A 26035-nucleotide genomic window follows, 5' to 3' on the forward strand; every position below is an offset into this window, starting at 1 on the left:
ATGGCATTGGCATCAGCTGCAACTATGATTTCACTTGGCTTTACAGATCTTCTCAAGAATAGCATACCACCCAACATTTGAAGAGTACTTTTTACATGCCAGTTACATGACACTGGCATCAGCCATGACCACAGTCACACTTGACTTCACAGGTCTTCTCAAGCACAGCATTTTACCAAAGGTCTCGGTTACTTGTCATCACCTCTGTGAGGCCCAGCATTCAAAGATCATGCTTCAACACCTTGTCTCATGTCTTCCTGGGTTTACCTCTTCTACAGGTTCTCTCCACAGTTTGAGTGCAGCATTTCTTCACACAGCTATCCTCATCCATATGCATCACATGACCATACCAATGCAGTCGTCTCTCTTGCACACCACATCTGATGCCTCTTACACCCAACTTTTCTCTCAGGATGCTTACACTCTGTTGTGCATGCACACTGACATTACACATCCAGCAAAGGATATTAGCTTCATTTCTTTCAAGCCTACGCATATCCTTGGCAGTCACAGCCCATGTTTCACAGCCATGTAGCAGGGCTATCAGCACACAGGCATCATACAGTCTGCCTTTCACTCTGAGAGACAGGACCTCTGTTACCAGCAAAAGTAGGCTCTCTGAACTTTGCTTAGTCTATTCTTATTCTAGCAACTATGCTCTCAGAGCATCTACCCCCCACTACTGACTTGGTCAATGAAAGCTATCAACTACTTCTAGTTTTCCCCACTGGTATGAGATGGCATCTATTTTCTGTGCATTTTTAATGCTAATTGTACCTGTGCACCTTTCACACACAAAAACTATTTTCCCTGTTAACTTTCCTCTGATATTGCTGCACATCTTATGTGTCCATAGCTTATACTGGATATATCTTATGGAGTTTCTATCTATGCCCTTTCTACAGATCAAGCAGGGCCATCTACTTGAAGAGATTTGTGATTTGTATGCTTTCCTAAGACTTTGGTTTTTGCTAGGTTAACTCTAAGGCCCTTCGATTCTAGACCTTGCTAGGTTAACTCTAACCCCTTTGATTTTAGACCTTGCTTCCACACTTGAAACTTCTTTTCTAGTTCTGGTAGCAATTCATCCATAAGATCAGGGTCATCAGCATAAAGGAGCTCCCAGGGGCAGCCTGTCTTAAATTCCTCTGTTATTGTCTGGAAGACTATGATGAACAAGAGGGGGCTGAGGATTGATCCTTGGTGAAACCCTACTTGGACCCTGAATTCTTCGCTATACTCGTTGCCAACCCTCACCTTACTGATAGCATCCCTGTACATAGCTTGTACAGCTCTCACCAACTTCTTGCCTATCCCTAGTTTCCACATTGAACACCAGATAAGGGATTGGGGGACCCTGTCAAAGGCTTTCTCCAAGCCAACAAAAGCCAAGTACTGAGGCTTATCTTTGGCTATATATTTCTCTTGCAGCTGCCTTACCAGAAATATAGCATCAGTGGTACTTTTCCCTGGCACAAAACAAAACTGCATCTCATCTAGACTAACTCTCTCCCTAATTACTTGGGCTATGACCCTCTTTGTGACTTTCATCATCTGATCCAATAATTTGATACCTCTGTAATTATTTCTATCTAATGCATCACCTTTACCTTTGTAGCAGTTGACTATGGCGCTGCTACACCACTCATTGGGTATGACTCCTCCGTGTACCACCTGGTTAACTACATGGATGACTAGACCATAATTTACACCACCAAATATTTTAAGTATCTCAGTGATAATACCTGATGGGCTGGGGCCTTTCCTTGTCTTCATATCCTTAATTGCTTTATCTACCAAGATAATGTTGATTCAGATAGCCGGTCCCTCGGTTGGGTCAACATTTGGCAGACTCTCCTTCTCCAATTCATTCTCTTCATTGAGCAGCCTTTCATAGCAGCATTTCCAAATCTCTTTCTTTGCATAAAAGAATATATATTTTACACTAGAAACACATATTTGACATCCCAGTAAGATTATATTTTCAACATTTGCTATGAGTAAATTTGTTAATGACACTAAACATGTTCATGTCTTGTAAATATTAATGCTGAAAGTAACTCAGAACAAGTTTGTGATTTTACTCATATTACTAGTTAAGCACTAAAAGTGTCTGTTCATTTCCAAAGGTTATTATCATAAGGGCCAAATAAAACTAAAGCCATTTGGAAAGTAAGATTGCAGATGTTTGCTCAGAATATTGTCTTATTGAAAAAGAGTAATATAGGCTTTCGAAAACTTGGTGAATTGCAGAAGCTTCTACTTCAGCTAAAAATCGAAGGTATAAATACCATTTTATACTATCTTAAATGACAATAGACAAGGAATACAAAACTCATTCTTTAATATGCTGTCAAGCATTCTACCAAGTTAGAAATAAAATTGTCCATTATTAGTTATTCTGAGAAAGTAGGAGTGGGGTGACCTTAGATTTTGCAGGCTCCCTTAACTGGTGAGGTTGATACAGTTAATATTCACTTTTAAGTAGGTAAGACACAATAGGAATAAGATAAAGTGATGCAAAAGTATTGAATAGGTTTACTGTAGAAGTGGTACATAGATGGTAAGTTCAGAAGAGCAGAGTTCATTGTTTAATTGCAGAAAAGACAGAAGGGTCGCACTATGTTAATAAGCTTATTGGTGAGTACTAAACTTTGCTATATTTCAGGTTCCACTCAATACAAAATAAAACTGAATTGATATATAAAAATATATAAATATACAATAAAACTTACATTTGAGATTCTTAACTTAAAATTAACTTACCATTTACAAGTTGGAATATCTATGAGTGAAATAATATTTGCATCTGCTAATATCTAAAATACATATAACTCAAAGACAAAATCCATTATAAGTAGATCGATTTTTTTTAACAATTTAAAGAATAAATGTTAAAACCATCCATTCTTATACTACATGTATAATAAAATATTTGAATATTGTAACATACTTGATACAGGAATGACATTAAATTAATTTTTTTAATTACAAATCAATGTAATTAATACTATGCATATTATATATAAGAATGGATGGTTTTAACATTTATTCTTTAAATTGTTAAAAAAAATCGATCTACTTATATATATATATATATATTAATAAATTATAGGGCAGCAAAAAAATTTTTTATATATATATATATATTTGAAAAGATTTGTAAATGTACCACACGAATAAGTAGATATTAAAGATAAACAAAAATGAAAACGCCACTTTTTAAAAAATTACATGTTTCGTTTTTTTTGAAAAACCTTATCAAAAATGAGTATAAAATATGTGAGAAGAGAAGAGGGCTATTAATAAAATAAAATTGAAATTAAAATTAAGAATAACATTCATAGTTTACTGTTATTTCTTGCATGCGCACATGGTCCTTTTGTTCTGTTCTGGAGGCATGTTAATTTCAACTCGCTGCGATAGTAAATTACTACTATCTGTTCATATATATACATGTATATATGGATTTGCAAGTTATTCATAAGAAATAAAACAAAGGGGATCGAAGAACCTGATTTCTATTAAAACCACAGGGGGAACAACTTCACCACGACGACTCCTACTACTACTATTGTTATTATTATTACTGCTGCTGGTTATTCGACGGCCACAGCCACTCTTAGAAAACAAGTCTTGACCACTATTTAATTTACAAAAACAGATAGTAGTAATTTACTATCGCAGCGAGTTGAAATTACCATGCCTCCAGAACAGAATGAAAGGACCATGTGCGCATGCAAGAAATAACAGTAAACTATGAATGTTATTCTTAATTTTAATTTCAATTTTATTTTATTAATAGCCCTCTTCTTTTCTCACATATTTTATACTCATTTTTGATAAGGTTTTTCACAAAAACCGAAACATGTAATGTAAATTAATTAAAACACCCAATTTTTTACAAAGTGGCATTTTCATTTTTGTTTATCTTTAATATATATATATATATATATATATATATATATATATATATATATATATATACACACACATACATACAACTATTAAAGCCTACTGATATATTTTCCAAAATAAAATCACTAATATCAGCTCTTATAATTAGTATTATTCAGAAATATGCTGAAAAGGTATAAAATAAAGAAATTATATAACAATTTAATTCAAAAATATATTTCAAGTCAGACTATTTAAGGTACAAAACTTATCAATTTTTGTATTAAGATGTCAAATCAAATCTTACTAAAACAACAAAATTACTGAAATAATTGCTATACTGAATAATCTTGTTTTCATGAAAAAATAAAGAGACAAGCAAATATACTCATACATTTGAGTATGTGATTACATGAAATTTAAAACACTATTATACAATAGTTTCATTTTGTCCAAAGTTTTTTCATACTTTGATGGCTCTATGTTTAAAGAAACACAGTTTAGAATATTTTACCAAGGTTTATATTAAATCAATAGTTCTAGGCTCTTAGAGGTATATAATCTGAATGATGTCTATTAAAATGACACACTGGTATTACATTTTTGATAATAAGAGAGAAGATAAGATTACAATGTGTTTCTTACTGGGCTTTTCAGTTTCTGTCCAGGGTTTAGCCATACTGTGAAATTCTGTTGCAATTTTAAGATTGATTTCACTAAGATTTTTTTGTTTTTATGGTGTATTCTGTATATGACAGTTATATTGTCAACTTGTTTTTTTCTGTCGAATTTTATATTTTACTGATGTGTTATGTAGTCTGTTGCAACAGTTCATGTGTGTTCCCAATATATACAAATGCACAGATCTCTCTCTCTCTCTCTCTCTCTGTATATATATATATATATATATATATATATATATATATATATATATATATATATATATATATATATATATATATATATATATATATATATCACAAAAGAACTAAAAATCGTCTACCTATTTCAAATAATGAATATACAAAAAAGTGCAGATAAAAAATGCTACATGAGATGATGCAGTGTTATGAAGAATGTAATTTAAATGGAAAAAATGGATGTTAAAATCATGATTATGATGTTGTTAATGTACACACAAGTAAATATTTCCAACAGTCCATGAAAATTTAGAATGGAAGAAGGATAATATGAGTGGTACATGCAGTTCTAAAAGTTAGTGTTTTATGTACCATCTACTGGATATGAGAAAATTCCAAGGTTTTTCCCAATGGAAAATTACATATAACATTTAATCTAGGGCCAAGAAAGATTAAGTACTTAGATAACAAGTAGAAAGCAGATCATCGAATGGTTTCAAATGTGGTTGTGGCAGAGCTGGAATTAAGAATGCAGGATGAAAGAGCAAAATAAAAACATCACATGAGTGAATGCTTTTTTTTTCCTAAATAGAATCTAACAGTACTAGTTATCAAGTAGTAAAACTATCATAGGCATAAAAGACAATTACTTCCAAAAAGGACATATTTAGACACTGTAAATTGTCAGCAACAGTTTTAAAATAGTGCAACTTTGATAATAGTATGAATTTGAGGTTTAACAAAAACATACAAAGAAACTTAAAATGCATAGTGATTGAATCCTTGGTCTCCAAGATAAATGATAATAAGAGAAAAGAAGAGCTTATTTATTTATTTATTTATTGGTATCCCTAAATGCTACCAAGTAGTAAGATCATCATTAACGGTAGGTCTGTGTGAGGTATTAAAGTACATGAAGCAGACATAATATATATATATATATATATATATATATATATATATATATATATATATATATATTATGTCATATGTAATAGTTATTATATAAGAAAAGTGCATACATTTTAGAAATTAACAGTTAATTTTAAACCTATAATTTCAGTGAGTTTTGATGATGAACAAAATAATTACGAGCAAATGGTTATAAGTTCAAACCATATTATTAGCACAATCTAACTAGCTTAATTGGTCTGCTCATTAGCATGACAAAAAAGGTATTACTTCCTACACTTGACTCAGTAGAAAACCACCCGCAAATCCATGTTGAATGAGAAAATAGGAAAGAACATATTCAATATATGCAGGATGGTACAAAAGTAGGTATACAGTTATGAAAAAAAAAAAAGAAAATATGTACAAAACTCATTTATTTTTATCAAAAAAATTGTAAGTTATGATAAAAGTATTATTATAGTTATGATAAATGTATTATTATGATTAATGACACTGAAAATATGAAAAATGAGATTAATTTAATGTGCTAATAATTTTAGTGAATTAAGTATTGATGTGATACTATATATCTACTTTTGCAACCCCCTGTATATTTTTTTTAATTTGCACAGCAACACAGCCATGACTTCCCATACCTATTTTGTCATTTTGCTATTGATAGAAAATTTGATTTCAAATAATCATCATAAAAGAGTATAAAAACAGGGTCACCATTAAGTTTTTACATATGCAACTTCATACATTCAAATTAACATAGGTTTCAAATTTTGGCATAAGGCCAACAGTTCTGGGGAAGGGGTAAGTTGATTACATCAATCCCAGTGCTCAACTGGCAATTATTTTATTGAGCTCAGAAAGATGAAAGGCAAAGTCAGACTTGGTGAAATGTTTAACTCAAAACATACATACAGACGAAATACCTCTAAGCATTTTGCCCACTATTCTACTCATTCTACTAGCTTGTCACCTTTACATTCGAATTAATATTAAAACATATCAAAAGAATGAACAAAATGGTTTTAAAGTGCACAACTATGCTAATGATCAGTAAAATTTCCCAGAAACAAAAATTTATTACTGAACAAAGAAAATTAAGGTATCTTACCTTAAAGGATAATTAGAAATCGTACTAGAGCCTTCTAAATAAATATTTCTATACTTTTTCAACAACAGTTCTAGGTTATAATACCTTGCAAGATGTGGTTGAAATTTTAAACTTGTTGGCTATCATTCAACTTTGGTGCAACTGGAATTTCACACACTCTCTTTATTAGTCTGTTTATATATATATCAGTTTATGTTCCTAATAAATCTTCAGAACATAACTATGAACATATTCTTATATCTTAAAAGTATTCATATGCTCTATGTTGTATGACAATTTTCTTCACATAGTATTAAACCTACAAGCTAGTACATTCCACTGGATGTGCAATGTCAGTGTGAACGCATGATAAAGTGTGTCTTGTAAGAAAAATTGGGTATAAGTGGCATCACATGTAATGTGCAAGAGAAAAAACTGCACTGATATGATCATGTGATGTGTATGGATAAGAGCAGCTGTGTAAATAAGTACCGATCTCTAATTGTGGAAGGAACCTGTAGAAGGGGTAGACCCAGGAAGATGTGAGACAATGTAGTGAAATATGATCTTCGGATGTTTATTATTTATCTTGATTTTTTTTGTTTGTTTTACTACATTTCTGAACAATATCACAATATTTGTTTATCAAATATTACAGACACTTTATATTTACATTTTTTTAACCCAAATTAGAAACAAAAAATTCTTTTGACATTTCCATATTCTTCATTTCACATTTAAATGAAGTATTGTTTTGCAATAGTATAATACATTTCAAAGATAATATTTTTATAAATATACCTAAAATAATAAATTGAAGTGATTAGTCTACTTGGAAATGCTTAAATTCGGAGCCTTTTTTAATAACCAGCTATTGTAGCTTTTGATTTTAAAGGGCTTTACAAATCACTTAAAAATGAACAACTTTAATCACCTGTTTGGTAAATTAACTTAAGAGAAAAATATAATTGTCAAATTTAGTGAAGATTTATGTTAAACAGAATCAACTGAGTTTTTTCTCAATATCTTATATTCAGTAAAAATTATTTGGAATAAAAATTGATAATGTGCACTATTTCCAAATGAGTAACAGCAAATCATGTTGAAAGAAAAATTTAAAAGAAAATGTCATAAAGCAAATAAAAACACATGCAGATATAACTTGATGATAACTAAAGAGTATGACTAGCTAAGGTTAAGCTAAATGCTTACATCTAGCAAGTGGGATGCATTTCATTTCTGGTAGATTCATTTATTCTCAGATGAGAAATATAATCTACAATATTCTGATTCTATTAAAAAGGGTGCTGATACCTTAAAACTTACCTCATTCTCTTTGTGCTCAGTGCACTTTTCCTTTATTCCAGTTTGCTTGCATTCCATAAAAAAAGAAGCTTTCAATGAAACAAGTGTGGTGGAGGTATTTTATGGAGTATTAAAATTTAATGTCTTTTCTTTCTAAAGTTATGCAAGTCTAAGCTGAGAATCTGAAACAAGGTTTCTGACAGTGAAAGGATGACAAACTTCTTGAATCTTAACATGACCTTTAAGAAATTATATTCCAATATACAACAACAGTATAATCAATTTAAATGGTTTAGCAATAGTTGAAGGCTTTATCAAAGTTTATGAAATTGTACTTGGTTTATTAAAATAAACATTTACAAGAACTATACTATTTAAAAAAAAAAATACACATTCATTCAAACAATAAAAGACTGGAGATGGATTGCAAAATTTTGTTATAATTATATTTTACAGTGTTTTGTGTCATCCAGGGATGTCATCACCCAAACCACAGATCAATGAAAGGTACTAGTTGCTTTAACAAAAAGGAATTCCACTTATAATACAAAGGAACTCCAAAGATACAAAGAGTTGCAATACCATCACTTTTTAAGATAATGATAATCTGCAGTAAAAGTAAGGGTGCTTAACTACTTCATCATAAAGCAAATATATCATAGGGTTATTAAAATATCAGTGCCATGATATTTTCCTTCCAACTAATTTATTTTGTCACTGATAATTGATGACATCATATTTTAGAGGCTGACTCTAATATCTAAAGCTATCTCTTCGTATTCAACTGTGCCTGTTATTTCCTTTCATTAAAAGCTGTTTACATAAAAAAAAAAAACATGCGTGTGAATGCATGAACATGCATATATTAAAAAGAATAAAACTTCAGTCAAAAGCCAAAAATTACAAGATTAATAAAAAAAAAATTGAAATGAATTATATTTTTATGTATTTCACTAACAAATTGCTAGCTTTCCTCATACACATATAAATAACAATATAGTATTACTCTTATTAAAATATTTGCTAAATGTACCAGCTCAAAAAGTAAAAGAAACTAGTACAATACTTTATTATTATTACCTGCGCATCTTTAAATTTCTTATAATTATGGCTGTGTTTCATTCCCCTTGGAAACAAAAAATTGTTTATATAGTTTGAAACTTTATAATGTTCATAACAGGACATTTTAAAATGATATTATTTGGATAATCTACTAAGATCAATTCCCTTTAGAAATAATCTTAGTAGATCTATCACTGACTATTCTTCATTGAGAGAGGGAGAGAGAGAGAGAGAGAGAGAGAGAGAGAGAGAGTGAGAGAGAGAGAGAGAGAGAGAGAGAGAGAGAGGAGAGAGAGAGAGAGAGAGAGAGAGAGATTTCTTACCTGATCATTATCAAGATGTAGTTACACTTAAATTTAACACATACATATAGACAATGTTGATAGATAGAGAGAAATAACATCATTATCCCAAACCATTTGAAACTTTGAAACATTACAGACACTGCAATCTTGCTTACTCTTGAAATCAACATTGATGTTGATTTACAATAACTTCAACACAGAATACTTAGTAAAAATAATTAAGATTTTTGATTTGGTGTGCATCTTCATTAGTTTAATAACTCCTGAAAAAATGTATAGAGCAATCAAATTTATTGTAAAGATAAACAGTCAATAGTTTCTAGAATTGCAAACACTTTATGAACAGAAATACAATAACCTTTTATATTCTGCTATTATGTTTTCATAATAATAATAATGTGATTGCTCATAACCTGTTAAAATGTGTGTGAATGTGCATGCATGCTCAAAGATAGAGAGAGAGAGAGAGAGAGAGAGAGAGAGAGAGAGAGAGAGAGAGAGAGAGAGAGAGAGAGAGAGAGAGAGAGGGGGGAGAGAGAGAGAGAGAGTAAAATAACAAGAAATGACTGAAATAAATTAGCATGTTAATGATGCTAAATTTGAAAAAAAATTCCTTCATAAGATTTTTAAAATTTTAATTTGTTTATATTTTAGTGAATGTATTGCCAATATAACTTCTATGGAATAGCACAAAATATTTCAATAATTATTAAAAAATAATGAACATTAATGTGTGCAATGCAATATTCTATCATCTTTGGACAATATTCCAATATATTCTCATCTATAAGAAAAAAAAAATTATCCATGATACATGCATGTAAAATAAAAAAGAGAATTAACAAAATGCATACAGTTATGAAGCAAACAAAGCATTCAGAATAAAAACAGATTAAAAATGTATTGCTAATATTTATTTTGAGAAAACTGATAAAACAAACACTTCTACTTTTGATATTTAACTCCAACCCTAGTTTAAAATTCATTTTCCATATTAATATCAGAGAAATGATTTTGACAAATTTAGAAACTGCAAACTGCTACTCTTTCTGCAACTAACAAAATTGTGAAGTAAAAATGAAACTTGTTTGTTATTACCCATATGGACCAAAGGAAACAGTTATGAAAGGCTTTGAATTGATAATCATACAGTTAACAGCACAGCAATTTAATTTCCTAAATAAATGATTGATATTACTTTAACTCCAAGTCAAAAAATACAGATAAGTTTATCAGTTGAATAAGCTAGTTACCAATGATTTTCAGTTATATTTTCAGTTTATATTACTACAGTTATTTAATAGATAAAGTGAAAAATATTTTAAAAATAGTTAAATAGAATATCTTGAATACTTTTTGTTTCTTAAATTGTAGAATAAGAACTGTACCTAAAGCCTTTTTAGTTCTTCATAAATTAGTGGATCAAGTGTATAATGTTATGGCAGTTACTTCACTTGAATTTCTGTTGTTTTCTAAAACTGAAGCGATGAAGCAGTGCTCATAACCATTTGTGACCCTCTCTCTAAATCAAGGAAAAATGGCATATGGTTACTGGTAGCTTGAATTCTTACAGATTGGATGAGAAAAAAGCTCCAGAGAAATGTGGAAGAATTGAAAATCTACTTGCCATGAAAAATGAGATAGTAAGATGGGACAGGATTGATTAGGTTTAGATAAGAGTGAATACTGTTACTAGTTTGCAGAAAAGAGATTCTATTAAAGTAGTAACAGAAAAGTAGTTAACAAAAAGACCTGCCTAGTACAAAGGATTTTTAAACACAGACAATATCCTAGATATGTAAGCATTATTCCTATGTAAGATATATATGTGGCTTGTTAGTAGCTGAGCCCCAAAAGAAATTTTATGGTGTAATCTTGATGAAGTAGAGAATGAGAGATTATTATGAAAAAGTGGTATAAACAGTTAAGCCCATCATATTCAAGGTGTGGGAAAATCTGAGATGTCTACACTTGCTTTCTAGAATACAATGGCATACCCGAGTTTTCTTGATATTTGTTATTCCAAGTCGTATAAAACTGAGATAATGTTTAGTATAGGAGTCACTGCATAAACTAAATATGCTAGATAGGTGCAGGTGTGGCTCTGTGGTAAGAATAGGCACAAGCGTGGCTGTGTGGTAAGAAGCTTGCTTCCCAACCACATGGTTCTGGGTTCAGTCCCACTGTGTGACACCTTGGGTAAGTGTCTTCTACTATAGCTTCAGACCAACCAAAGCCTTGTGAGTGGACATGGTAGATGGAGACTGAAAGGAGCCTGTTGTGTTTTGTCATCGTCATTGCCGTCGCTGTCGTCGTCATCATCATCATCATCATCATCGTTTAACGACCATTTCCATGATGGTCTGACTGAGGTCTGGAAAGCCAGCAGCTGCACCAGGCTCCAATCTGATTTGGCAATATTTCTACAGCTGGATACCCTTCCTAATGCCAATCACTCCGAGAGTGTAGTGGGTGCTTTTAATGTGGTTACGGCACAGGAACCAGTCATGCAGACCTGGTATCGATGACGTTCAGATAGTGCTTTTATGTGCTACTGGTACAGGAGCCAGTCATGGGATACTTTTAAATGAGCCGAACATGCAACACTGGCATCAGCCATGGCCACGATCTCACTTTAGTTGTTGGGTCTGCTCAATCATAGCATATCTCCAAAGATCTCAGTCTCCCGTCATTGCGTCTGTGAGGCCCAACATTTGAAGGTCATGCTTCACCACTTCATCCCATGTCTTCCTGAGTCTACCTCTACCACAGGTTCCTTTCACTGTTAAGGTGTGACACTTTTTCACACAGCTGTCCTCATCCACATGTAACACATAACCATACTAGCACAGTCATCTCTCTTGGACACCACATTTGATGCTTCTTATGTCCAACTTTTCTCTCAGGGTGCTCACACTGTCGTGTATGCACACTGACATTACAAATCCAGTAGATCATACTAGCTTTATTTCTTTCAAGCCTACACCGTCCTCAGCAGTCATGGCCCATGTTTCATTGCCATGTAGTATGGCAGTTCACGCACATGCATCATACAGTCTACCTTCCATTCTGAGCGAGAGGCCCTTAGTTGTCAGAGCTCTTTTAAAGATGATTATTGACTTGACCAGTTTCACTTTTTTAAAAAAAGACTTTCAACAGTAAAATGTAAGCCTTTGTGGTGTTAAAAAATGGTTTGCATAGATGTATTAAAATACAGTGATAGAGTCTTTAACAATGATAAGAAAATGTTAAGAAATAGAATCCTGTCAATGCTTTCCCCCACCAACCAACCTCCCATACTATTTTTTAAAATAGCAACCATCCTTGCCAAACACACATACAAGACTGGAAATAAAGAAAAAAAAGTTGGTCATTCCCCATAAATTCTATATAAATACTTAAATATGATTTCTGATGAAGTTTGACTAAGCAATATATGCTTTCTTCTCTCAAATACTGTCTACAAATTCTTTCTGAATATATGCTTATATACAATCAAAATTTTTGATGAACTTTTATGAATCTATTTTACTACCTATTTTGAACACCTTTATGTAAACTGTTTAAACACAAAACCCCTCTTAACATTTTCTTATCATTGCTAAAAATTCTATTTCTTAACATTTTCTCATCATTGTCAAAGACTCTATCACTGTATTTTAATACATCTATGCAAACCATTTTTTAACACCACAAAGGCTACACAAAGGCTTACATTTTACTTTTGAAAATCTTTTTTTAAAAAGTGAAACTGGTCAAGTCAATAAACATCTTTGAAAGACCTCTGCATTTTGAAATCCTCCTCCCTGTATATTTTCACTCATGCGGAACCATCCAATTTTACTTTGTTATACATATCCACCACATGATGCCCGAAAATGCCACCAAAGTCACAACAAACTGAAAACTCATTGAACCAAAGTATAAGTATCTTAGAAGAATTACAGTAAATTTCCTCCAAACTTTAAACCCTGGCTAACAAAGTTGAGCAGTCACATTTCTACCTAAATGGACTCCTGGAAGATAAAACAGTTAACCAAACACCTGACATTATCCCAACACTAAATGAACTAACCAAAACCATTGAGACAACAATGCTCCAAAAGTAAGAACATACAACAGATTGTTACTCAATAAAAAACACACTAAACGATGTTTGGATTAAAAACCTCACATCATGCAAGTTTGCTTTTTGGAACTTCATAAAAAATAGTAACAAAGCAGACCTTTATAAAAAGTGGCTCAACTCTACCCCAAACATCCCAAAAAACTCCAAATAAAACCCATCAGAATAACTAGAAAACCAACAAAGACTCAGGGAAAAATTGGCCTTAGAAAAATTCAAAATGGAAATAGAATTGTTACAGCTAAGAGCCAACTCCAACAAGGAAAAATTCAAGGCACTTGATAACAAACTGGAAACTGAAATTTCAAAATGCTGTGAAGGCGCACTCCTTGATAGAACCACCAAACTTTGGAGAAAAAACTGTGAGGATGAAGAACTAACATCTCTCCAATGATGGGAAAAAATACCACCTGGTTCACCAATTATGAAATGGATTTTAAAAGCAAACATCATAAAAGCAACCCATATTTGAAAAAAATTAAAACTCACACACCTCACCTACAACAAACAAAACAAAATGCAAAACATCAAACACACACCACATCAAACTTTGACAATAATAACAGAACTTACAGACAACACTATAACCTTACCAAAAGAACCCAGGCACCCTCCAACCCAAGACAAGACAAGACTTTACCCGACACCATAGATTCTAACCCACACAGGAGTCGTTCCAAAATCATAGATCCCACCCAACACATAGGAATTCATTTCTAAACCACGACCGTAGGTTTCAACCTACACTAAGGAACCAAAATTACATCCATCACTAACAACCCAGATCCAGGAATATCCAAAACTTCCTTAGAAGGCCACACAATAATGGGGGAAATGCTAGTATACACCGAAATACCAGAGACAGAAGAACCTCCAGAAATCATTTTTTAGGCCAAGGCAACAGAATCCATGACACCAGATGGTACATACCAACCCTGAAACCAAAAATAGTGAATCTTTCAAGGCTAATCCTATCAACCTAACAAATTAAAATCCTTTCAAAGGGATTGAAATTCACTCCAACACCACAATATGCTAACCTCAATGAAATACAAGATGATATCTCACACTTCTGTAGAAAATTATGCTTCACAGAAGAATTTTTCGACAAGGAAAATAACGATGAATCAATGGTATGCAATAAAAGCAATTACAATCCTATAAAAGGCAGGAACAACATTCTGTGACTACATATCAAACTTCTCTTATAGTGAACTACCACAACCTAAATCCAGATCGAATACCAATAAAAGGGAATGGGAAATCATCCACGAGTTACAAAACAATCATGACGTCACAATCAAGGAAGCAGAGAAAGGTAGTACTGTCATAATTATGGACACAGAACAATACAAAAACTCTCTATCTCACCCCTTACAAGATACTACCTACTATGAAAGAGTAGTCAACTACCAACACTCAAAAACGATGTCCAAATTAAACACACTCATTTGCCAACATCAAAATAACCTAATAACAAAGGAATGTGACTACTTAACAAATTTTGATTGCAAAACTAGCAACCTCTATGGGCTTCCGAAAATCCACAAGAGCAAAATAATTACTGAAGCTTGCAAAAAGTCCACCTCAACCTGCATCACTGTATCACACCCCACTGATCTCAAACTGAGGCCAATTGTGGCAGGTCCAAACTGTGAAACACACAGATTAAGCAACTTCATTGATATACTCTTAAAACCAATACTTAAACACATACTAAGTATTGTAAGAGATGACCTGGACCTCCCAAACCACCTCCCCAAACATGTCAATAAAGACATTCTCATCGTCTCTTTTGATGTGATAAACCTTTATACTACGATTCCACATCAATACTGACTAGAAACTATTAAATTCTGGCTAGAAAAATACCTCAATGAGGTCCTGGAAAGAATAAAAAAAAAGAATTTATCATCGACGGCATTAAGTTTATCCTCCAAAACAACTTTTAAAATTTTAATAATAATACCTACAAACGGGTATCAGGGACTGCGATGGGCACTAAAGTTGCCTCAACTTATGCCAATCTGGTGATGGCCTACCAGGAAATACAAATATATGAACAATCCAAATTAAAATACAGCCTGTCTTTCCACAAATATCTGTTGGAGAACTGGAAACACCACTTGGATGACTGCTTCATTCTATAGTCTCACACATTCGATCAACTCAATGCATTCAAAAATTTAATCAACAGCATCAACAACCATATACAATTTACAATGGAATATAGTCAAAACCAACTCCCATTTCTAGACATTCTTATAATAAAAAAAGGCATCAACATTGAAACTGATATCCACTACAAACAATACCTCCTGTTCACCTCCAATCACTCAAAGCACATGAAGACAAACATCCCCTTCAATCTAGTGAGAAGAATCTGTATAATTGTCTCAAAAATTATGTAATGTGAAATAAAAGACTCCAAGAACTAAAGGAAATTCTTCTCGAAAGACAGTACCCAGCATTATTAGTTGACAATGGAATAGAATGGGACAAGACAATCGATATCCAAGACTTACGAAAACCGAAACACACTCAAGGTACATTCAATAGTCTCCTATATCTCTCAACACACAATCCAAGAAATACAGAAACTTACACGATTATATACAAGAACACCCCACTACTGAGTCAAGACCCACATTTAAAAAAAGCACTTGAAACCCATAAAATAATAAAAAGCAAGAGACAACCCAAATCTCTAAAAGACTTACTTACCAGTGCAAAATTACCCAATACAAGCCCAATACTCACCGTCAAAAATGTGGTCGCTCTAATTGCAGGACCTGCATCCACCTCATTGAAGGAACACTATATAAATTCCAATCAGGACATACTTTTGTTGTAAAAAATAACTTCACCTGTGCATCAAAAAATTTACTTTATGCCATTAGGTGTGAAGGGTGCCACAAACACTACATAGAGCAAACTAGTCTTACCCTCAGAGATAGGATGACAGTCCACCGCCAACAATTGAGGGATCCCACCACAAGACAGATACCACTTAGATCTCTGTGCACAAAATAAGTCCTCCAAATTCCTAGTTTTCCCACTGTACCAGTGCCCAGACAGCACCACTGACCAAACACGGATAAAATATCCTTATTCAAAAATACAGACCACAACTCAACATACACTAACATCTCAAAAAATATACTTGAACTGCTGACACATAAACACAATACCCCTATCCCTCAGGTATACATCCACAACAAACACATACACAAATACAATGCAAACCCTCATACACACATGCACAAACACAATATCCCCACTCTCGAGCACAAATACACACATATTCCAAGAAAAAACACTCACATATACACAAGCAATATGATTCTAGCAATCACAATAAACAGACACACACACATACAGACACGTATATGCACACACTTACACACACCAACCTCACAATTACAAGACACACTCACACAAACACACCCACACATACACACACAAATAGAATACAACCCACCCACACAGACACAAACACAATATGCCCATTCCCAGTGAAACAACACACACTCAAGAAAGAACACACAGATATACACACGCAATACAATTCCAACAAACACACGAACACACACACACACAAGCATGTACACACACACAATAACACACCACCCTGACAAATACAAGATGCACTCACATAAACACACCCACACTGCACAAGCAATACAAATAAAATACTCAGAAAAATACACCCACACATATGCACACACCATACAGAAAAATAACATACACACACACACGCATGCACACGTACACACACTTCACCACAACAAATATAGCCACACCCACATATACACATACAAATGCATACTCAGTACAAACATGCACAGTATGTACACGCACACACATACACATCACCTTGATAAACATAACGCACACATGGTCACACACAGAGCCCCTGAGAAATACAACACACTGACACACACATACACACTCACACACATACATATGCACAGCCATACACACATACGTATGCACACACACCCAAAAAATTATAACACGACAAACATACACACAGAGAGACACACACACATATACTCATGTGCACGCACACACTACCTTGGCCGACACAACACACACAAGCACATATATATATACACACACACAGAACCGTGCACACATACACACACACTCACACAATCTTGAACTCTAAGACCAGTCCAAAAACCACTGAACCATGACAGATTAGCCCAGAAACAAAAAAAAATCCTTTTGATTCCACAGATCAGATCCTGTCAATGCTTTCCCCTACCAACCAACCTCCCACACTGTTTCTAAAAATAGTAACCATCCTTGCCAAACACACATACAAGACTGGAGATGAAGAAAAAAGGTTGGTCATTCCCCTAAAATTCTGTATAATACTTAAATATGATTTCTGATGAAGTTTTGACTAAGTAATACATGCTTTTTCCTATCAAATACTGTCTACAAATTCTTTCTGTATATATCTTATCTTATCTTAAAATATAAATCTGAAGTTGTGTCTGTGTGAAGCCCTTTTAAAAGTTTATAGAAATCAACATTTTCCACTTTTTTGTAAAAATTTTTACATCAATGGAATTTTCTCGATGTGAACTTTCCAGTGCAGTAATTAGATTTTTTAAATTCCGTTTACTTTGTGTGATTTAAAGGAGATTTGGCTGTTGTTTCTAGCACCTTTTATATTTCTTCCCTTCTACTTGAAACAGCGTTCTTACACACGCGCTCAACAGAGAGAGAAAGTGATACATACAACGTCATAGATTAAACTTTCTTCTCAGTATTCTTTACCTATTTTTCATAACATTGATACGTAAAAACACACACAACCACACATACGTAATCTATGACAACAACATACACATTGCTCCCGTTCTCTATCTCCCCCTCTTCCTCTCTCGCTCTCTCAAACGCATACACGTGCAAGTAAACACAATCATTCACGTTTGTCAATGTGGCATAACTACAGAGTTGTACCCACCAATTCTGGAAGGTCATAACTTTCAGAAAAATGAATATTTTTTAATGAGATTTTCTATGCATATATTATTTATTATGTAGATTCCGAATATACAAAAAGTTTCGGTGAAAGTGTTTTGGGAGGGGGTGGGAGACAATTTTCGGAAATTCCACTTAAATTCCTTTTAACTTCCAGGAAAATGAATATTTTTTCGTGAACTTTTCTACAAATATACCTTGATGTATGTACATTTCGAGCATGTAGAAATTTTGAAGGAAACAACTGCAGGTTATTTTTGAGAAGTGTTCCCCACTCGGTGGTGTTTCGGAGCAAGTCGTCCATATTTGTTTCATTTTTCTCTATTATGTGCGTAAGTGCATCCATAGATTTCTAATGAAGTAATAGGCAGTGAAGAGAAGCAGTCATAAGAAAACTTTTAGCTACTTCTATTCCTTTCTCCCCCTCTCTCCACCTCTTCCTCTCTCGCTCTCTCAAACACATACACGTGCAAGTACACAATCATTCAGTAAAATATAACTCATGTTCGTCAATGTTTTGTAAACATACCACGATTTTCACTAGAGTGTTAGGGTTAGGGTTTTAGAGTCAGGGTTAGGGGTTAGGGTTAGGGTTCAGGTTTAGGGTTAGTGTTAGGATTAGGTTTAGGATTAGAGTTGGGTAATCGTGAGGGTGTTAATCTCAAAAAATACAGATATGTGAAAAGTACCGACCCTGCCATCTATTATAACTCTTGTTGTTCTGTTTAATATATACATAGATTATGCCTCCAAAGAAGAGAGTTTGCTGGTGAAAGACAGCAACCAGTTTAAAATGACAGCAACAGACTGCAGCAATTCACCACATTCCAGAAGCTACTTTGAACATAATGCAAAATAGTGCATCAACATCTTCTTCCCAATCTGATAGAATTCTGGCAAAACTGTATAGCAACAGATCGCCAGCAATTGCTTCATCACAAATTGCCATCGTAGCTCCTGCGAAAAAGGATTACCCTGCTATGTATAATCAGGGCAGCGCAAAAAGTTGTTTTGCACAGGCATTTCTATAGCCAATTAGATAGATGAAATTTACATATGCTTAATAATTTTACGCAAAACAGCCTTCAGACTTTCCCTATTAATTTCATCGTCTTTTGAATTATGAACATATTTACATCATAAGGGTTTTTTCATTGTAAGGCTTTCTTTTTTAGTTGATTTTCACCTAGCAAGACTTATCATAGATGGTGTAATAAGTCACACCCGGACAAGGTCGGGTTATACTGCTAGTATATAATGAAGCTGAAGTTGTGTATCTGTGTGAAACCTTTTCCACTTTTTCGTAAAATTTTTTACATCAATGGAATTTTCTCGATGTGAACTTTCCAGTGCAGTAATTAGATTTTTAAAATTCTGTTTACTTTGTGTGATTTAAGGGAGATTCGGCTGTTGTTTCTAGCAACTTTTATATCTCTTCCCTTCTACCTGTACCCACGTTCTTCCACATCAATCACGCGCTCAACATATAATATACAGAGTAAGAGTAAAAGAGGGAGAGAGAGAGAGAGAGAGAAAGTGATACATACAAAGTCATAGATTAACTTTGTTTAAGACCTTTTCACTCTTACTTCTTCCTCTCTCCCATTTAATAGCTTTCTTCTATCCCTCTACCTCTAACATATTTTTCATAACATAGAAATGTAAAAACACACACAACCATAATATGTGATCTGTGACAACAACATACACATAAATACATACAAACATCAACATTATAGATATAAGATTTAGTTTGTGTGTTTCTTATATAAACACATGCACGCATTGTTATATTATAACTGTCTTCCGTTCTCCCTTCCTCTCTTTTTCTCTCTTCATTGCTCCCATTCTCTATTCCTTTCTCCCCCTCTCTCTCTTCCTCTCTCCCTCTTCTCTCTCAAATGCATACACGTGCACGTACACACAAGCATTCACTACAATATAACTCATGTTTGTCAATGTTTTGTAAATATATAAACTACAGAGCTGATGTAGAAAGGACAACAAACTGCAAAATGTGGGTAATTTTTCAGATTAACACCTGCACGATTTTCACTAGGGTTTTAGGTCAGGGTTAGGGTTTTAGGGTTTTAGGGTTACGGTTAGGGTTAGGGTTAGGGTTAGGATTAGGGTTAGTGTTACAGTTATGATTTTAGGGTCACGGTTAGGGTTTTAAGGTTAGGGTTAGGTCTAGGGTTTTAGGGTTAGGGTTAGGTAATCGTGCAGGTGTTAATCTGAAAAATTACCGAAATGTGAAAACTACCGACCCTGCCATCTATTATAACTTTTGTTGTTCTGTTTAATATGTACATAGATTATGCCTCTAAAGAAGAGAGCTTGCTGGGGAAAGAAAGCAACCGGTTTAAAAAGACAGCAACAGACTGCAGTAATTCATCACATTCCAGAAGCTACTTTGAACATAATGCAAAATGGTGCATCAACATCTATTGCCCAATCTGATAGAATTCTGGCAGAACTGTGTAGCAACAGATCGCCAGCAATTGCTTCATCACAAATTGCCATCCTAGCTCCTGCGAAAAGGTATTGCCCTGCTATGTATAATCAGGGCAGTGCAAAAAGTTGTTTTGCACAAGCATTTGTATAGCCAATTAGTTGGATGAAATTTACGTACACTTAATAATGTTACGCAAAACAGCCTTCAGACTTTCCCTATTAATTTCATTGCCTTTTGAATTATGAACATATTTACATCATAAGGGTTTTTTCATTGTAAGGCTTTCTTTTTTAGTTGATTTTCAGCTAGCAAGACTTATCATAGATGGCGTAATAAGTCACACCTGGACAACGTCGGGTTATACTGCCAGTGCTTATATACAATCATGATTTTTGATGAACTAATAAATAATTATGAATTTATTTTACTACCTATTTTGAACACTTTTATGTAAACTGTTTAAATACAAAGCCCCTCTTAACATTTTCTTATCATTGTCAAAGACTCTATCACTGTATTTTAATACATCTATGCAAACCATTTTTTAACACCACAAAGGCTACACAAAGGCTTACATTTTACTTTTGACAGTCTTTTTTTAAAACAGTGAAACCAGTTAAGTCAATAATCATCTTTAAAAGACCTCTGCATTTTCAAATCCTCTTCCCTATATATCTATATATATTCTTTTATTTGTTTCTGTCATTTGGCTGCAGTCATGCTGAAGCACCACCTTTAATCGAACAAATCGACTCCAGGACTTATTCTTTGTAAGTCTAGTACTTATTCTATCGGTCTTTTCTGCCAAACCACTAAGTTACAGGGGGCATAAACACACCAACATTAGTTGTCAGGTGATGTTGGGGGGGACAAACACAGACGCACACACACACATATACGATGGGCTTCTTTCAGTTTCTGTCTACCAAATCCACTCACAAGGCTTTGGTCAACCCAAGGCTATAGTAGAAGACACTTGCCCAAGATGCCATGCAATGGGACTGAACCTGGAACTATGTCATTGGTAAGCAAGCTACTTATCACACAGCCACTCCTGCACCTATTTATATATATATATATATATATATATAAAATCATCGTCCCCACCCATCTTCTGTTGCATAGTGTTTGTGTCGGTGTTTCTCCACTCGACCCACCATTGCTTGAGAACTGATGTTGGTGTGTTTACATCCCTGTAACTTAGCGGTTTGGCAAAAGAGGTCAATAGAATAAGTAGCAGGCTTACAAAAAAGAAGTCCTGGGGTTGATTTGTTTAACTAAAACCCCTTAAGGTGGTGCTCCAGTATGGCTGAAGTCAAATGGCTGAAACAAGCAAAATAGTAAAAGAAAGAAAATATGTATTATATGTTACCATTTCTGGTGGACAGAAAGCTGATCATAAAGTTTTAACTTATTACCTTTTCTGTGATTAGTCCATCAATGTCAACTTTGTTATCTGATGATTTCTAAGAAATATTTGTGGCAAGTCATGTAATTTATATTTTTTCATTGGTTTCAGTCATTGAACTGCAGCCATGCTGAGGTAGAGCCTTTTAGGGTTTAGACTGATTTATATCACAGACATGAGTGGATAGTTACAAAGTTCACTTTGCATCCACATAGTTTTAGGTCCAGTCCGACTGTACAGCATCTTGGGCAAGTGTCTTTTAACTATATATAGCCTTGGGTCAACCAAAGCCTTATGAGCTTATTTGAAACTGAAAGAAACCTGTCATGTGTGTGTGGGGGGGGGTATGATGTGTGTTTGTGGGTGTGTGTGGTGTGTGTGGTGTGGTGTGTGTGCGAGGTAAGCATCCATAAATGTGAGCTTGTGTGTTAATGTCTCTTTGTCTTGATGTTACATGCTAATTGTAAATCAAACATCACCATCATGCAAGTAGTGTTGTTCATTTGCAATCTTCTGTGAAAAACACATTTGGCTAGTATAATGTTTATTTGAAGGACTAAGGAAAAATGTTAGTTTGCTGGAAAACAGGTGAGAGTGGGCAACAGGAAAAGCATCTAGCCATTGAAAATCCGCCTTGATGAATTTTGTCTGAAGCATGGAAGAGAATGTTAAAAGAATGATGAAGAATTCTATCAATCTTAGAAATTATTTTAATAACCTCAGAAGAATGAAAGTCAAAGTAAACTTAAGTAAAAAAAAAAGGGGGGCATAATCAAATACCACCAAATATTTTTGCTCAATACTTTAAGTGATACTGTATTCCTTACCATACACGCATTCATCATTCTTGCATGGGTTGGGTGGACCATCATAGTCAGAGTCCATTCTTATTTGGAAGCTACTGCCCTATGTTTCCCTGATACATTTCATTCTTGGGTTTGTTTTTACAGTTAAATCACATACTAGAGTGTATTGGAAGCATTTAAACATGGTACCAGCACTAGAGAGAGGTTGCTATGTCCTCTACAAAACTTAAGGGTCCTCTCAACTTTATATTGCTTCTGCTCATTTACCAACCACTTAACAGTGTGTACTAGGTGCATTTTATCATGGCACAAACACTAGTCAGGAACTTTGTATGCTTTATGACAAAAAAGACCTCATTATTCTATGATGTGTCTGCTCATTGAAGACAATATGACAAGACACTGATTAACACAGAGTGGGCAAAGGGATCAAAAGTATAAGAGTAGAAACAGAGTGATTAGGTTGAATGATGGATTGCAACAAAATAAACAATAGTAAGAGATAGTGGACATAAATAAGAGGTGGCTTGTTGGGGAGAGAGTAATGATGAGCAATACAGAAAATGTGATGGTATAGTGTATCAAATACAAGGAGATAAAGTATTCAATGCTGTCTCTTATATGTAGGCTTCATGATGGGAAAGAGAGTTAGATTGATAAGGATGGTGGTTGGAAGGATTGAATACAGGTAGGTTCAATCAATATCATTTTTTGTTACATGAGCAGCATGGTACAGTGGATAGGAAAGAGGATGAGTGTCAGAAAAATGAAAGGGTCATCTCTGTATGCATAGACAACGATTTACAGTAAATAGGAGAAATCCACAGCCATCCTTAATTACATTGGCAACATAGTACAGTGAATATAAGAGAGTATGAATGATAGAAAGAAATGATCATATCAAAGAGGCATGGGAAGAAGATGTAGACTTAACATTCATTTCACCATATTTGCATGAATGAATAGGTCTTCTGCAGCACTGTGTATCATTGTTGTCCTTTGTCATTTCCTCTATGTGGCTTAGCACCCTAAGATCAGTCTTTATCACTTCATTCCGTCTTCCTAGATCTCCCTCTTCCACAGGTTTCTTTCACTTTGAATACAGCTGTTGTTCTTCATACACATCACATGCCTGTAATAGTACAGTCTTCTCTCTTGTACTCTACGTCTGATTAGTACCCAGTTTTTCTCTCAGCTCATTTGTGCACCATTGTTCATACACATTAACATTATACATTCAATAGAGCATGCTTCCTTCACTTTTTACTAGTCTTCACAATTGTTCCACACTCAGAACCATATCTCACTTGCACAAGCTTCATACAATTTGTCCATCACACTGAGAGAGAAGCCCTTTGTTACCAGTAGACTCAATAGCTTTCTGAACTTTGTCAAACCTGTTTTACTCTCGCTGCTATGTTTTCAAAACATACATTGTTTTAAACAATAACAACTATATCTAGGTATGGAAATGTCTGACTCCTTTGTTTCATCTGCCAGTAAGAGCTTTGAAAACTTCCTGGACACAATTGAATAATCACTGTAGAACAGAATAGGACTTTCTTGAACTTCAGACTTATCATGTGTTATTTTGTTTATTAGACCATATGAAAATTTTTTGTTTCTAAATCTAGAATGTTTTCATTTAATTTCCTTTGACTTAAATAACAAACCTCTCCTTTTTCACTTATCCATTATTTTTGCTTTCTTTTTTACAAACAGATTTATTGCTTTCTATCAACTAACTCAGCCATTACATTAATCTTCATATCCCCTTCACTACACCTGAATAATGTTTCTAAGTTTTTGTTAGGTAAACAGTATTTTCTATTCATATTGGTTAACCACATACCATTTTAGATTGCTTTTCTATTTACATTCATGAGTATTAGTTTTGTGTCATGTTTTTGTTAAAACTTTTGTCTTAATCTTATTTTGTGTAGCATTCTAATAGTTATATTTTTATGCACATATATTAATGTGTGAATTTTTATATACCGTAAATCCTCGAGTATAGTCCGCCCTTGAGTATAATACACAGGGGATTTTTAGGGGGCTGTACCTCTGAAAAACCTAAACTTTGTGTATAATACACACCCCTTCTCTAACTTGAGTCAAGGACATCTATATAACGTCCTTGGTTTGTAAACATATATATATACGGTAACATCCTTTATTATTATTCTATATATAACATAATGCAAATGTGTAGCTATTTTGTGCACTTTGTTTGTAGAAAATAAAGAAATAACAGTAATAACGTCAGTGAAAAATAAATATTAAGTAAATTGGATTTACATATTTATCACTATCAGTTACAAAAGCAAAAGCAAAAACATTTATTCAAATACTTCAAATTCAATGCCACTTTCAGCATCAAATAACTGTTCCATTTGTTCCTCTGTAAACATGTCAGCATTATTGCAGTGTAAATCTCCGTCTTCGTCAGATTCATAGTCAACATCAGAAGATTCACTTTCATTTACTGGCAATGGCCACGCTCAAATGGTGTTTTTTTACATGCCACCTACATAGGAGCCAGTCCAGTGGCACTGGCAATGACCTCGCTCAAATGATTTTTCACGTGCCACCAGCATAAGTGCCAGTAAGGCAACGCTGGTAACGATCACACTCAAATGGTGCTATTTATGTGCCACCGGCATGGAAGCCAGACAGCTGCTCTGACAATGATCACGCTCGGACGGTGCTGTTAGTGGTCCACTGACATGGGTGCCAGTCATCGAATTTGATTCAATTACAATTTCGATTTCTCTTGCCCCAACAGGTCTTTGCAAGCAGAGTTTAGTGTCCAAT

General features: G+C 34.0%; 1 protein-coding gene across 1 annotated transcript in view; it reads right to left on the reverse strand.

Moving 5' to 3' along the window:
* LOC106874321 (uncharacterized) overlaps positions 1-26035 on the reverse strand; it is a 456333-nt gene that overhangs the window by 50975 nt on the left and 379323 nt on the right. The window contains exon 20 of the mRNA XM_089338627.1: positions 8083-8127. Coding sequence (XP_089194753.1) covers positions 8083-8127 — 45 coding nt within the window. The remainder of the gene's footprint in view (positions 1-8082; positions 8128-26035) is intronic.

This window comes from Octopus bimaculoides, chromosome 2 (genome assembly GCF_046866305.1).
Source record: "Octopus bimaculoides isolate indiv1 chromosome 2, ASM4686630v1, whole genome shotgun sequence".
NCBI lineage: Eukaryota > Metazoa > Mollusca > Cephalopoda > Octopoda > Octopodidae > Octopus > Octopus bimaculoides.